The sequence below is a fragment of the Limanda limanda genome, chromosome 5, assembly GCF_963576545.1.
Source record: "Limanda limanda chromosome 5, fLimLim1.1, whole genome shotgun sequence".
Lineage (NCBI taxonomy): Eukaryota > Metazoa > Chordata > Actinopteri > Pleuronectiformes > Pleuronectidae > Limanda > Limanda limanda.
In genome coordinates, this window is record NC_083640.1 from 13,050,581 (window position 1) to 13,064,935 (window position 14,355).

The following is a 14,355-nucleotide window of genomic DNA, read 5'->3' on the forward strand; positions in this document are numbered from 1 at the left end:
GAGAGAGAGGGAGAGAGAGAGAGAGTGAGTTTCAGTCACGGAGTGAGAGATGAAAGAGTGAGGACAGGGAGGAGAGAGAGAGAAGGGGAGAGAATGAGGCGCGTGCATCCACTCCAACTGGGTCACATCGCGGGAGCATTGCGTAAGCGTAAACACTGCTGCCCCTGTGCTGTGCCCTAAGCACACACACACACACACACACACACACACACACACACACACACACACACACACACACACACATACACACACAACTTGTTTCACTATCCCTGTGGGGGATACAAATTAGCATAATGCATCACCGAGCCCCTTACCCTGACCTAAACCATCACAAATATATGCAAAAAAATTGAGTTCACCTGTGGGGACCTCAAATATTGTCCCCACAGAGACGCAAATCCCCATGGGTTAGTGTGTATCTAGAATTATGTCCCCACAGGAATACAAAAACAATCCCCCCCCCTAACACACACACAGACACACACACACTGTGGCTTTCAGTTTTTTTTTTACAGCAGTGTAGTGTTTGTCAGATCCTGCGGGGTACCAAGCTGTGGTCCATTTCTTTTCTCCTGTGCTCCTTCTCTCAGTGGATTTGCAATAAGCACATCATGACAGTGGAGTGAACCCTCCTCTCTGTTAGCTGCCAGACCGGACAGCAGCATGACTTAGCACTTCTTCTTCCCCGCTGTAGATCCACAGGAGAGGAGACGACTGTGTGTTTTATTGTGACCTCTAGTTTAAAAAAAAGCACAACTGCAAATGTATTTAAACCTGCATCACTACATGGGTTTATTCATGCAGCGTATGTGAGGCCTTTAGGGGTCCTCAACTCCGATGTGTTAGATCCTCCAACAGGTCATTTGCACACATGATCATGTCCATCACCCTCTTACACGTCCTCTCGTTTGTGGAGCAGGGACAGAGTTACATGTGTGTAACAGGAAGGCTTCTAACGTGGCCACATCTCTCCTCCCTGTGCACGCTGCGTGTGCCGTTCTCAGGCCCTTGATAGTGCGTGGCCTGTTCCCAGCATGCTCAGCTCCATGCAAGTTTGGATATCTTAACACATATGTAAATACAACACAAATGCAAATGCAGTTCATTTGCGCAGTGCGCTGCGTGCGTGTGCATCGGTAGAGGGTGTGATTGTCTATAAAAGGAACAGCCAAAGCCAGATGTCTAAAATCCTAGTTGGACGGTTTCAAATCCCCCCTTTACACTGAGCGAGGGGTGTGTGTGTGTGTGTTGTGGCTGTGTGTGTGTGTGCAGTTGTGTGTGTGTGTGTGCGTGCACGTGTGTGTGTGTTTGTGTGTGTGTGTGTCTGACAGGACAACCTTTCCAATCAGTGAAGGGATGAGAGAGACACTGACAGACAGACCGATTTCAGACAGACTGAGAGAGAGAGAGAGAATGAGTGGGAGAGGGAGTGACAGAGATAGAGAGGTAGTGAGAGAGTGACTTAGATACAGCCAGAGAGAGTGAGAGAGAGAGGGAGAGTGGCACAGATAGTCAGAGATAGAGAGTGAGACTTTGACAGAGAGAGAGCGAGAGAAAGAGAAGGCGAGAGAGTTACAAAAATACAGATAGACAGTGAGACTGTGACAGAGAGAGAGTGAGAGAAGGTGAGAGAGTGACAGAAAGACAGAGGTGAGGGGAGAGGGAGTGAGAGAGAGGGAGAGAGAGTGACAGAGATGAGAGAGGGAGAGAGAGAGTGACAGAGGAAGAGAGAGAGAGAGTGACATACAGAGGGAGGAGTGACAGAGATAGTCAGAGATAGAGAGTGAGAGTGTTACAGAGATACAGAGAGATATATTCAGAGAGAGAGGAGAGAGAGTGACATAAATACAGATAGAGAGAGAATGACAGAGGAAGAAAGAGTGACAGAGAGAGAGTGACAGAGATGAGGCAGGTAGAGAGAGTGAGAGTGAGAGAGAGAGAGAGAGAGGGAGTGACAGACAGAGAGAAAGTTACAGACAGATGGAGGGAGAGAGAGAGGGATAGAGAGAGGGCTAGAGAGAGAGTGACAGAGGGAGAGAGAGATAGAGAGAGAGAGAAAGTTACAGACAGAGGGAGGGAGAGAGAGAGAAAGAAAGAGAGCCAAAGACACGGGGGTGGAGTTATTCCATGGGGGCGTGGCCGAGCCGCTGTCACTCACTGGCGGTTGCCATGGCGAGCGGGCGGTCCCGACCAGCGGGGCATCCAATGGGAGCCGACGCTGCGTGTGTCGCCATGGTGACGGGGCTGTGCCCGGGGAGGTTGTGATGGGTTGACAGGTGCGTGACAATCGGAGCTCTCTGCAAGCATGTACGCCAAAGGCAAGAGTAGCAACGTGCCGTCCGACAGCCAGGCCAGAGAGAAGTAAGTGTTATTTATGGGGGAGGAAACCGGGAGGAAGGGGGGGAGAGAGCGAGCGGCCAGCGGCAGTCACACACAGCCGGCTGCGGGAGTAGGGAGGGAGGCTCCCGGGGCTCCGCGCTCCGCCGGCCGGGGAAAGTTCACTGCTCCGCTCCCTCTGGAGGAACAGAGACATTTTGTTTACACAGGCGTTTCTCTCTGTCTCTCTGCTTGTTGTCTAATTTCTTGTCATCTCGAGCTGTGTGTGTTGTTGTAGATCGTGAATCGCCTTGTTGTGTTTGACATGTGCTCATTGTGTTACCGCTCCGCCTCAGTTTGAAACTAGACCTTCGCGTCGCTCCGTGCGCAATGGAAGCGGCAACTTAGTGCGTAAACCCAGCGTTCCGCGGAGTGCCTCCTCCAGCAGGGAGCGAGTGGATCGCCGCTCCGCTGGGTCCAGTCCCCGCCACAGAGGAGGACATGAGACAGCAGACACTCAGCTGGAGAGACAGCAACTGTCCCCGTCTCTGTCTCTCAAGAGTTGGGCATGTTAGACTGAGATGAACAGGCACTTGTCTTTTACGCATCAGCAGTAGACATGCTGGTTGTGGTGTGACAGAGTTTTGGACCCAGGAATCCTTCTCAGATTTTGTACAGTAGATTTAAGATTTAACGTAGTTATAATTTCCAAGCAGGATTGTTGTATTTATTAGAAAAATTCTAACCATGCACGCAATTTTTCTACCTAATCTCCCTGTGCGTGTTTTTAACATCAACTATGAATCCACATGTTCTAAGACTATCAGGGATCGACAGATCCAAGGTGAATCCGAATCAGGATATTTGATGTTTATGCTGAGCATAATAAGTCATACAGAACAGCTTATACAAATCATTAACACTGGAAAAAAGATGCTCAATATGAACATTAGATACGTGCATTTGAGCGTTTGTACAGTTTGACCATTTTGAGCCACACAGAGTTAAAATGTTCATGGGCCCGGGAAAACTGTTTATGTGGCGTGAAGGTTTGGTCTCTGTTGTATGGAAGTGACTCTCAGAAGACCTCCTGCTCAGATGCATGTAACAAGCCGTGGCTGCTCAGGACTCACTGCTCAGGGGTCAGGTGACCAGCGATGGTCGTACACGAGGAGAATGTGTTCGTATCGATGTGAACAGACCAAAACATTTATAGTTGGTTGCCTTCTCTTGGTTGGGGGGGCAAAAGAGTTACTAGCTGTGTCTCAATTCAGGGGCCACATCCGTCTGAGGACCCGGTCTATGCAGCCGATGATGGCTGCATCCTGTAGACCACGTAGGCCCAACTGGTGTGAGATGGTCTGGTCTGGAGGAGCCTTCGAATTGGGACAGTCTGTGAAGCGATCGGTCTTCCAATGGGGTACTGAGACACAGCTACATTAGGACATAACTAAAACAGTGATGATGAAGTGACACTGTGTTGTATTTAACTGGTAAGATTCACTTGCGAGGGTCCTTTAAGGTCGTGAAAGACCAGATTAATCCTCTCACCTCTACTCGCAACTGCCGCTGCTCATTTATTGTTCCCTCAGAATCCAGTCCATTCATGTTAGTCAACAGTGTGATGGAGTGTTCAGCTCCTTCCCCTGAGCCCCATTCTTTATCCTCAATCGATATGGATAGGTTTGAGCAGTGGGGATCTGTGGCTGCCTCATCGCAGTGACAGGGCCAGAGATGGAGTGCTTCCTTCAGGCTTGGAGGATGCTCTGTGTGAACACATGTAACCTAGTGTGTGTGTTTGTGTGTGAGAGAGAGTGTGTGTCTGTTGGAAGCTTTTTGGCTGACTAGTTTGCAGAAGAGTTCTTCAGAGGACCCCTGACAGTTTGCATAGAGGAAGAGACCTGCTGTGATATCATGGCCAAAGAGCAGATTACCTGCTGGGTTAAAAGATGTAATAGGTAACAATTCTTCATTCAAATGTCTAAAAACAAGTGGACTTATGTTCTACATTTTGTTGCCTTGTGAACTTAAATCATCCGAAATGTTTCCGGCAATGTTCAGATCCAGAAAAATCCCCAATTCTGTTCAAGCTACGTTTCATTTTGGTCACGTGTTAATTGCGTGTACCTGCCTTACCTGCTTTGCTTGTCTCTGCTAACTTTCCAGGGTAAATGACACATGACAAAGGAAAAACACACTGTTAGCCAGTTAGCATATTTTCTTCTCACTAATGTGATTATGACATTAGTACATTGCCTCATCCGTAAAAATGATTTGCACCTGAGGCAGGTTGATTTTCATCGGCAGCTCCCATTAAGCCTGCGCTGGTGCCGACTTTCATTATCAAATGGTTTGATTTTAAGATTCAGAGACCCCTTGTGGCTGAAGTTGCATTTTGTACATTTAAAGCAACCATCTACCGAAATGTTGCTCATAGATGCGATTGTCAGCAACTAGAATCTCATTTTCAGATCAACTCGAGCGGTTTTACATCAACGGACACCAGAACTTGTGTGATTGAAATACTTATGGGTAATTAAGCATAAGATTTCATCGACAAATAGAGTATATTTATAATAAGTGAACCATCTAGTGGTATATTTAGATTATTTAGAAGTTCTGTCAGATACAACAGCCATTTAAATGTCATTTCTGTTTCATAGTGGATTTTGTCCGAGATGTTCATACACGATCCAAGAGCTGCTTCACCGTCTGTGCTGATCTAGACAGAAGTGTCCATTAGATCAGATATCTTAACGCTTCATGTAGACCTCCATGTTGTCGCAGATCACTTTGTTATCTGTGTTTACATTTTGATGCAAGGGTGATGTTCCATTGTGCGTTACTGCCAGGGCCTCGACAAAAGAAAGGACTGGAGTGAAGAAAACACCAGATGAAAAGACAGAGAACGGCAAAAAAAAATAAGAAAATCCAGGCAAAGGCAGAGTTTCATTTGTCTCTTAACAAGCAGCCTTGTTTATCAGTGGTGTGTATCAGAGAAGCGGAGCGGACCCAGCGCGGCTGAAGCTTCAGTTGTTTCTCATTTCTGCAGAGCAGCAGGGGATCAGCGAGTGGGAGAGACGGAGGGCAACAACAGATTGAGGCAAAGACGGAGGAGGAGGGGAGAGAGCGGGACTGAGGGAATTTGCTGGATCATTAGTTTACAGTCTTGTAGTATTGACCTCTGAATGGACCCCCGCAGACAGAGGGTCTGGCGTCTGGCCCATGTAAATGTAGGGGAACTCTAAATGCAGCTGACCTCTGTGTAGCTCTGTTCACCTGCCTGTGTGTGTTTGTGTGTGTTTGCGTGTGTGTGCGATAAGCACCTGATTTTCTGCGATGTGTCCAGGCTACAGAAGCATTTCGGTAACTTGTTTTACCTCAGCAGTCTTTTTTGCACAAATTCATAAATGTTTATCCGGTGGTTTTGTGCACACAATGCACACACTCGGAGATAAAACAAACTGTATGCAGAATTCACTTGGGATTAAACAAAATGTAAGAAGTCTCATTTTCTCTTTTCTGTGAAACTGCATGTATATCTACTGTCTCTGTGTCCACAGGCTTTGACTTTTCACCTTCTAAAAGTGAGCTGAGCTGTTGTGTCCTGTAAATTTACATTAAAACACAATTTAAACGGAATTTAAATCTTTACATTCAGCTACATTTATTAACGATAATTTACATTTTTCGATGTTGTATATCCTTTGCATCACATGTTACAGACTAGGCAAACTCAGACCGCACAAAATATTAGAAGCATATTTCATGATCCACCTAAATCAAAAAACGCATAAATACACATAAACAACATGTTTTATGACTTACTTCTAAGTGTTACATATTTCAGGTTGGATTTGTGGTATCTGCCTAGAAAGATATTGCTACAGGGATGTGGCTCAAAGTAACATTTCAAAAACTCTAGAAACACTGACATTGTCAGGAGCAGTGTATATAGACCTTATGGGGACCAGAGCAGGGTCTTAATGAGGTGAAACATATTTTTTTTGCTCTGTGTGTGTGTGTGTGTGTGTGTGTGTGTGTGTGTGTGTGTGTGTGTGTGTGTGTGTGTGTGTGTGTGTCTGTGTGTGTGTGTGTGTGTGTGTCTGTGTGTGTGTGTGTGTGTGTGTGTGTGTGTGTGTGTCTGTGTGTCTGTGTGTGTGTGTGTGTGTCTGTGTCAGGATGTCCGGAAATCGGAAGCAGTTTTTATACATATGTCCCTGTAGTGAACACTGTGAGTCTCAGACCGCAGCACTGTTCAGCCCTTCCTCTCCCCCTCTCCCTCTGACTCTCCTCCTCTCTGTCTGTCTGTCTCTCTCTCTCTCTCTCTTTCTCTCTCTCTCTCTCTCTCTCTCTCTCTCTCTCTCTCTCTCTCTCTGGCTCTACCTGTGTTACGGTCTGCACTTGATTTTGATTCGTAGTGACACTACACGACCACTGACTGTGTACTGCAGTTGTTCAACGAGTTTAGGTTTCTAACTGGCAGTTAGCTAACACATTCCACATCAGATCTGTGCGGATTGTGGTCCTGAGTGAGTTGCATCGCAGCACATAGTACACATTCCTTTTTTCATGTGTTTGCAAGTTAATCATGGAACAAACTGTGCCTGAAATCCACACACACACAAAGACACACACACACAAACTCTCGCAAGTCCTTTCACTTTCCTCCATTTCTGTCACAGACTCACACAGCAAACGCCTTTTTTTATTGTCAGTGGTTTTGGTTTCCTAGATAGTACAGCCTGTGTGTTATTTGTTCTCCACAAATCATATTAATACACAAAAACTGTAAACTCACAGCTGTGAAAAGTCCATCTGTCATTAAGTGTCATTGTTGCTCAGGTGGCAACCATCAGTCTGGTCGGTTATAAGTTTTCTAGTGCGGTGAGGATTATCATCATTCTGCACACATACACACACACACATACACATACACATACACGCATATCTGCTCCTGAACCTAGACACCTCAGAATCTTGCCAGAAGGCTGCCAATGCAGCATTGCGCAGACTGAGGCAAAGCAATACATGCTGGGAGTGTTTATATCCGACAGAAGCAGTTCAGGCTGCCACTCTAGCTGTGACAGTGAGTCACATTACAGGAGAACTAACATAAAAACGGAGCGGTATCTCTCACACACACATGCACATCCTCTCAGTGACTTGTATCAAATGGGCAGGGAATCTGATTATGTCCGTGCCAGCTTCGACCTGATGAATGCAATTGACAAGTTGTTTTTTGTTGCTACATTTCAGTTCACATGTGAAATGAAAGGGACGCTCATTAGTAGAGCGAGAAAGGACGATCATTTGGTAGAGCGTGAACAAGAGGATGAAGCCAGAGGACAAACATATGTCGCTGGTCAACTGAAGTAAATTGACAGGCTGAGCACAGAAAATGAGCTTCGAAACTCGAATGATGGAAAACAAATTGAATATTTACTTCAACAATAAGAGAGGTTAAAAAACGAGGACGGAGTGAGAGAAAGCGCAAAAATGGAAAGACAATCCTTGTGTCCATGTAAAAGTGATGCCCTGCAGGACCTCATGGTCCAATGCTCCATGATGTCAGAATGTCAGACCATTGCACTCTGCACACATATCTGTCTGTGGATCACTGAGGGAGCTTGGACCTGCATAGTTTGGTCCGTACCTTCTAGTTTTTCAGTTTATTCCAAACTAAGAAAATAGGGCGTTGGACCATCAGACCAAACTTTAGTCCAACCAAACGGGTGGTCCAGATCATTTGCAGTGTGAAAACAGTTTTTGAAGGGTTCGGACTGTCGCACCCTTTCCAGGAAGTTGAGACAGTGTTAAAAAGCAGAAGAATATAAAGAACCATAAGCCTTACTGGTCTCTCCAGAAACCGTCCATAGACCAACGGGCCATCACCCACCGGTCGCTCCGTGGGCCGCTTGGGCATCGTCCTTCTTTTTTGGGGGGGCTTATACACAGCCAACGGATGCGTCTTCAGCCTACTTTGGTTGTGCGCCAGCTTCTGAATTGCTGTGCCGTTGACAATATAATATGACAGACAGATATAATATGACACGCAAACATTGTTAATTGTTAAGTGTACGAAGTAGACACAGTAGACGCAGCGCACATATAGGTGATGACCATTGGACTGACGTATGTCATACAAAAGCCTTTTGTCCGCTCCCTAAATTGTAAAGTGAAACCGAAACTAACCTGATCAAATGTTTACAAAGACGTGATGATTGGTTCAGACTTTCAGGTTTGAAAATGGCCTTAAACTGGGACTTGTTGAAAAGTGGGAAACCTCTCACCCCACACATACACAAATTCGTAAGAGCCACATTGGGTCTGAGCTGTAAGTCCACAGAGAACAATATAAAAATGTGTGTGTGTGTATCTGTGTTTTTGTTGCTCTGGGTCAATAGAGATCCCACTACGTGTCTGAATCTGTAAGCCCATCTGAGCCGTCTGCTTACAACATTTCCCCCATATGTTTCATCCCTCAAAATCAACCTCCATCTGTCTGTCACGCTGACTGTGTGACTGTGAACTACAACATCCAGTGATCATTATACAGCTATTAGCCTCTCCAGCTCTCACGGGACACTTGTGAACACGTGTGAGGACCCAGAGAACTGTCACCGCGCTCTTTTGTCGCCCGTCGTCAACGCAGTGAAAGATATCGACTCAAAACTGCCGTCAGTGCATTTAATCCTCACAGCAGTTTAGATTAGCATCAGTCTGGGATTACAAGACAACCAGAGAAGAGATGGGGTGTACACAGCTGTCTGTAAAAAAAAGAAGAAGAAGAAGAAGTGATGAGGACAGATTGACAAGGCTCTGATATTAAACACTTTTTAACCTGCAAACACAAAGAGGCTGTTAAAAGTCGTCTTTTATCTGCTGGCATCCCTCCTAGTCCCTCTCTTATCCCCGCTGCCAGAGACGTAACTTGCCACAGAACTACTATCAAAGCAGCAGCCTCTTATTGAGCTGTGCGCAGCGAGAGGAGACAGCCTCTGATCGACGTGGCGGGGGGAAAAAAAGGGGTGACGTGTCAATCAACATACGTTTCCCTGCAGAGGGCACCCTCACAGGTCGCTTTGGGGTCCTTGGGAAAAGATCGATGTGACAAAAGGCCTCTGTTGGCATCAGATAGCATGTGGGAAAAGGAGGGGGGGGGGGCGAGGAAGAGAGGGCACAGCATCCTGGAAGACTTTTATCAGTCCCCTCAAAAGATGCAGGGTACGGATGAGTGGGTTTATCACCCAGTGCTGGTCCCTCAGGACCCGATATGTCCCAGAATGCTTTGGTTTTAATTAGAAACACATCATCTTTCTCTCTTCTCTTCTTTTCTCGTCTCTTTTCCTCTCCTCTCTTCTCCTCTCTGTAGAAGTTAGTGTATCAGTTAGAGCCTGACTCGTGTATATCGGTTGGCCATTATCATCGGCCGGTATTTGCCTTTCACTGATAAATTGGTATTGGTGTATGCACACTTTGCACTTTTTTTATCCAGAATGAAAAATGCAGAAAGATATTTTATATTAATGTTAAAATGCTTTATAAAATCTATTTTCTTAATGAAAGTTCTTTGTATTCGGTTGTTTTTGTGTTTCCTTATTTTGTTTCCTTAGTTAGGTTTATGGTTAAACTGTAAGATATTAAGGCTCAATCTCATTTCCAATAACTTTTATTTAAAAAAAATCTGTATTGGAAAATGTATATTCCCTATCGGCATTAGCAGCCAAAAATCCATATAATACAGGCTTTAGTCACAGATTTGTCTTTGGGATTGAGATTCTGACATGTTGGGAGTGAAGGATTTAGATCAGTGCTCTGTGGATGAGTGGGAGACATGATGCAGACGGAGCGGGGGGGTATGCTTTTCTGACCATGAGTGCAAACTACAATCCACGCTGTCAGGCATCTCTCATGTTGTTAGTGGTAGCACTTGTGGTTTTGTCAGGAAGTTCTTTGTTGCCCCTGGTGACACCAAATATGCCCAGCGTTTCTCCGGACCACAGCTCGGTAGGGATGCTCTCTCACTCCTCTCAGAGCGTTTCCTGTAACCTGAGAGCTCCAGCCAAAAGTAGATGGTGGAAACAACACTCGCTGTTTATATAGGGCTCGGCCGAGGAGTGCTTTTACATTTGAAGCCTGACAGTTTTGTTTGTCATTATTCATTTATTATCCTCATTTGTTCCTCACCTGTCCAGCTGTGGTCCAGCTGTGTCTATATTTGTGATTGTGTGTGTGTGTGTGTGTTCTGTCACCCTCACTTTTCCAGTAAGCTCCCTTGCTCTCCAGTGTAACTTGCACTGCTGTCCTGTCACAGTGTAACAGCGGAGTGTAGTGGAGGTTGGTTGGAGGCCTCTCTGCTGATATTCCTCCATCATTGATATGCAAGCAGCATCGCACAGGCGCTAGCGCAAGGTTAAGCATGCGTGACGGCCAGGCTTAGGAACTGCTTCAGACACTCTCTCTCTCTCTCTCTCTCTCTCTCTCTCTCTCTCTCTCTCTCTCTCTCTCTCTCTCTCCTCTCTCTCTCTCTCTCTCCCCCGTTCCCCCTCTCCTGCAAACACAAACACACATTTCTCTTACCGTGCTGCATTGCCTTTCTTTATACTGTATGTCTCTGTCTCAATTGTCCCTCGTCTGTTTTGTGAAGTTAAGTCAGACTTCTTGGCTTTAATTCTACATAGATTCACTGTCTTTACATGACCTTGAACAGGCTTCCCTGTCCACTGATCCCTATAAAGTCCAACGTGACATTTTCTCCCATCTGAATGCATGGCAGTATTCTCCCTCAGTTAGGATTTATATCGCTGAGACAGAGTTCCTGACTTTTTACGGTCCACTTGATACCATTTCTTAACCATATACCTAACCCTAACAGTCCGACAGTTCAGCAGGATGGCTCTAGTCATGGAATATGTCAGTACATGTTATATGTTGGGCTTGGAAAAGAAATGATGAAGATAATTATGATGATAATTAACACAATATTGTCATTGAGTAGGTTTTTTCTCATGTGAAAAATTTGTGATTTTATATCTGTCAGTATTTATTCTTGTCTTAAATCTGTGTGTGGATGAATTGTCTGCGCTCATCATTGGCATTATCACAACCTTCAATATATAGCAATACATTGCTTTTGCATTATTTGCTTTTAATGTTCTACCTCAGATTAGTAAAAAAAATGCTGTAAAAATCAGCTAAAATCATTATTTAAATTCAAAAAAATAATTATTTTACATTAATTGTGATAATTATCAATCGACTGTTATGGAAGGTTTGTTTCTTTAACGTTTTTGTCCAGCCCTAGAGTTACATCTTTTCTCTGTGAGTTTTCTCCATTGATTCATTTTACTGCTAATTTATACAACTTCATGTTGCAGAAAAGATACATTATTGTAAATGGTTTGTCATTTATTTATACTTAGTCCCCAGCTACTGTGCAAGCCTTAATGGCCTCACATTCTTCTGCAAATTGCTCTAGATTGCCTTCATCTGTATGAGTTTTTTTCCCCGTTTTTTTTTTTTTATCTCATCTGGAAGCTTTGTTGTTCAAGAAGAATAGAGGCCTATTAGAGGCCCATAGAAAGGAATTCTAATCCTATAAGATAGAGCAGTACAGTCCTCTTAGTCGTCTCCGTCTCCCTCTGGTTTTATTGGAGTTGCGGCTGATTGTGGAATGTTGCATTGTGTGAGCTGAACAATGATGGTGTGCCGCTGGACTGTCTGAGAGAGGGCAGGGTCCTGGGCCGTCACATTCCAGGTCCCTTGTACAGTATACGACAGGGAGATGTCAGCAGAGCTCATTTAGGGAGGGCAGCAGGGAAACACCTTAGCATTACTGTGTCAAGTGAGAGTAAAGAAGGAGAGGATACGTGTAAGAGAGAAAGGAAGGATGAATGAAACTGTGCACAAGAATCATGCTTGCGGCTCTGAGCTTGTGAAATAGACATGTTGGGCAAACGACTTAATGGCTAAAAGACTAAAAGTTTAAAACAGGTTATAGGTCAGTTCAAGACAAAGTGCTCAACCCTGGTGAAAGATAAAAAGAAAGTAGAGCAGAGTAAAAGACACATGAAATAAGATAAGATAAAATTATGACACTAACCGAATTGTGAGATAAAATCAAAAGCAAGACAAAACGGTAGGACTTTAAATTATAAAATTATCAGGGGGACAGGATCTAATATAAGACAGGCGAGTTTTCCGGAGGTTTGGGGGAAGCAACAGAGAAAGCCCCCTTCAACTTTTAAACGAGACTGGGGAACTGACTGGCGAGACTGGCTCTGGACGAAAGTGGTGTCTTGAAAACAGCTGCTAACAAACAAATGGGAGCTGAATTGAAAGGAGCTGTTTTGAGGATGACCTAAGTGATCTGCGGGCAGAATATAAGGTGATAAAATCAGTAAAATTTATTTTTTATCAACCCTCATTCATGGAAATTGGGTGCAGCCCGTCAGTCATCGGCCAGATTTATTTTGTGCACGGTGCACTGTGCACAAAATAGAGCTGTTTTACTCTATATGCAATAGCTCAGTTAGTGTCCAAACCCTCATCTTCCTGAAACTGTGGACTTTAAAAGAATACAGTAATTAGCTTCACGCGATCACTGAACGTTGTCATTGAACTGAAGGTTTCCTATGTAAACAGCAGTTTGATATTCTGTGCTTTATGGCTGTGATGCATTCAAGATTTACTGTAATAGCTTGTAGAGAAAGTTGAACAAGGAAAACACTCCTAAAAATCATTGGTGTTCGTTCAGCTGTGAAATTAAACAAACTCCCCACGAGAGGTGACTCAATCCAAACAAATCAAAGCCAATGAAATGGAACTCAAATTAAGAAAGTGATGGATTTGCCTCTGCTTCTTTTTTTTTTTTTCATTTATCCACTTTCTGCAAACAAATCTCACTTTTTGAACTTGTGAAACTTGTACGTCAATCATGGATTCAAATGTAAAAGACTGGAGAGTGGCTCAGTTAGCGTGTTGGTAAACAGTGAGCATCATGCTCTCTCACCGTCTCTCTGTTTCTCCCTCTCTCCGATAAGCTGGCATTTCCTGTTATCTCAGCCCTGGGTATTGTTGTCTGCTCTGCGAGACAGTGTAGTCTTTGCACTGCTGACAGAACAAGAACTGTTTCACTTTGTCTTGTTGTGTCTGTATCAGACGGGAGGATGCTTCCTTTTTATTGTATTGTCTCTTCGAGTCTTAATAGCGGCTGCACTAATTTGCTGTTTAGGATGTGAGTGGGAGAGTGAATCCTGCCAGAGCTGCCTACAGTCAGTCAGCCTGTATATTGTCTCACAGCAGGGTTTCTTAACTCATGCAGGATTCAAAACTTTTCTCAGTTTGTGACGGAGATTCTCTCAACTAAATTCGTGCAAAAATATTTATTACATTTATGGGACCTTGCAGAAACCAATACTCCAGACCCCGGGACAAGATGACATCATCTTCAACAAAACCAAGCTGTGAATGGCAAATACCCTGAATTAAATAAATTAGAAAAATTCTTACTGTATCACACAGTGAGGCAAAACCACTAGTAGAACCACTGAATGTAAAATTACAGCCAGTTAAATATTATTTATTCAGTTGCCAAACTTTTCAGTGATATAAAGCAGGAATCTGAACAAAAAACAGTAAAGCAGACTTGATGTGAAGGATCTAGTCGCCTAAAACTATGCTTATAATAAATATATATTAAAATAATAAAAATACTTAAGAGCTGAACAATTAGTCATTGACTTATGGCCATTTCCAGTTTTTTACTGAATTAAGTATCAAGTAACCTTGAGAGGAGTTGTCATACAAATACCTCATTAGAGATCCTCCCTTATATTCCAACATTACTGGCCAACATATTTAAAATGTAACATTACCGGTGGCTGAAAAATGAATTCAATCGGTTACACATAAATTAAGTTTTTTTGGTTTGTTTGTTCAATTTATAATTTTACTTAGAGTTATATTGTCATACTTGATAACTTTAATATGATAAACAATTTTCTTTTATTCTTTTTTAAGCTGAAACCACATCAG

General features: G+C 43.9%; 1 protein-coding gene across 1 annotated transcript in view; it reads left to right on the forward strand.

Moving 5' to 3' along the window:
• The first annotated feature begins 2,305 nt into the window (after nt 1-2,305).
• LOC133002032 (single-stranded DNA-binding protein 2) overlaps nt 2,306-14,355 on the forward strand; it is a 55,042-nt gene continuing 42,992 nt past the window's right edge. Inside the window, exon 1 of the mRNA XM_061071763.1 lies at nt 2,306-2,361. Within this exon, the coding sequence (XP_060927746.1) occupies nt 2,306-2,361 (56 nt within the window). The remainder of the gene's footprint in view (nt 2,362-14,355) is intronic.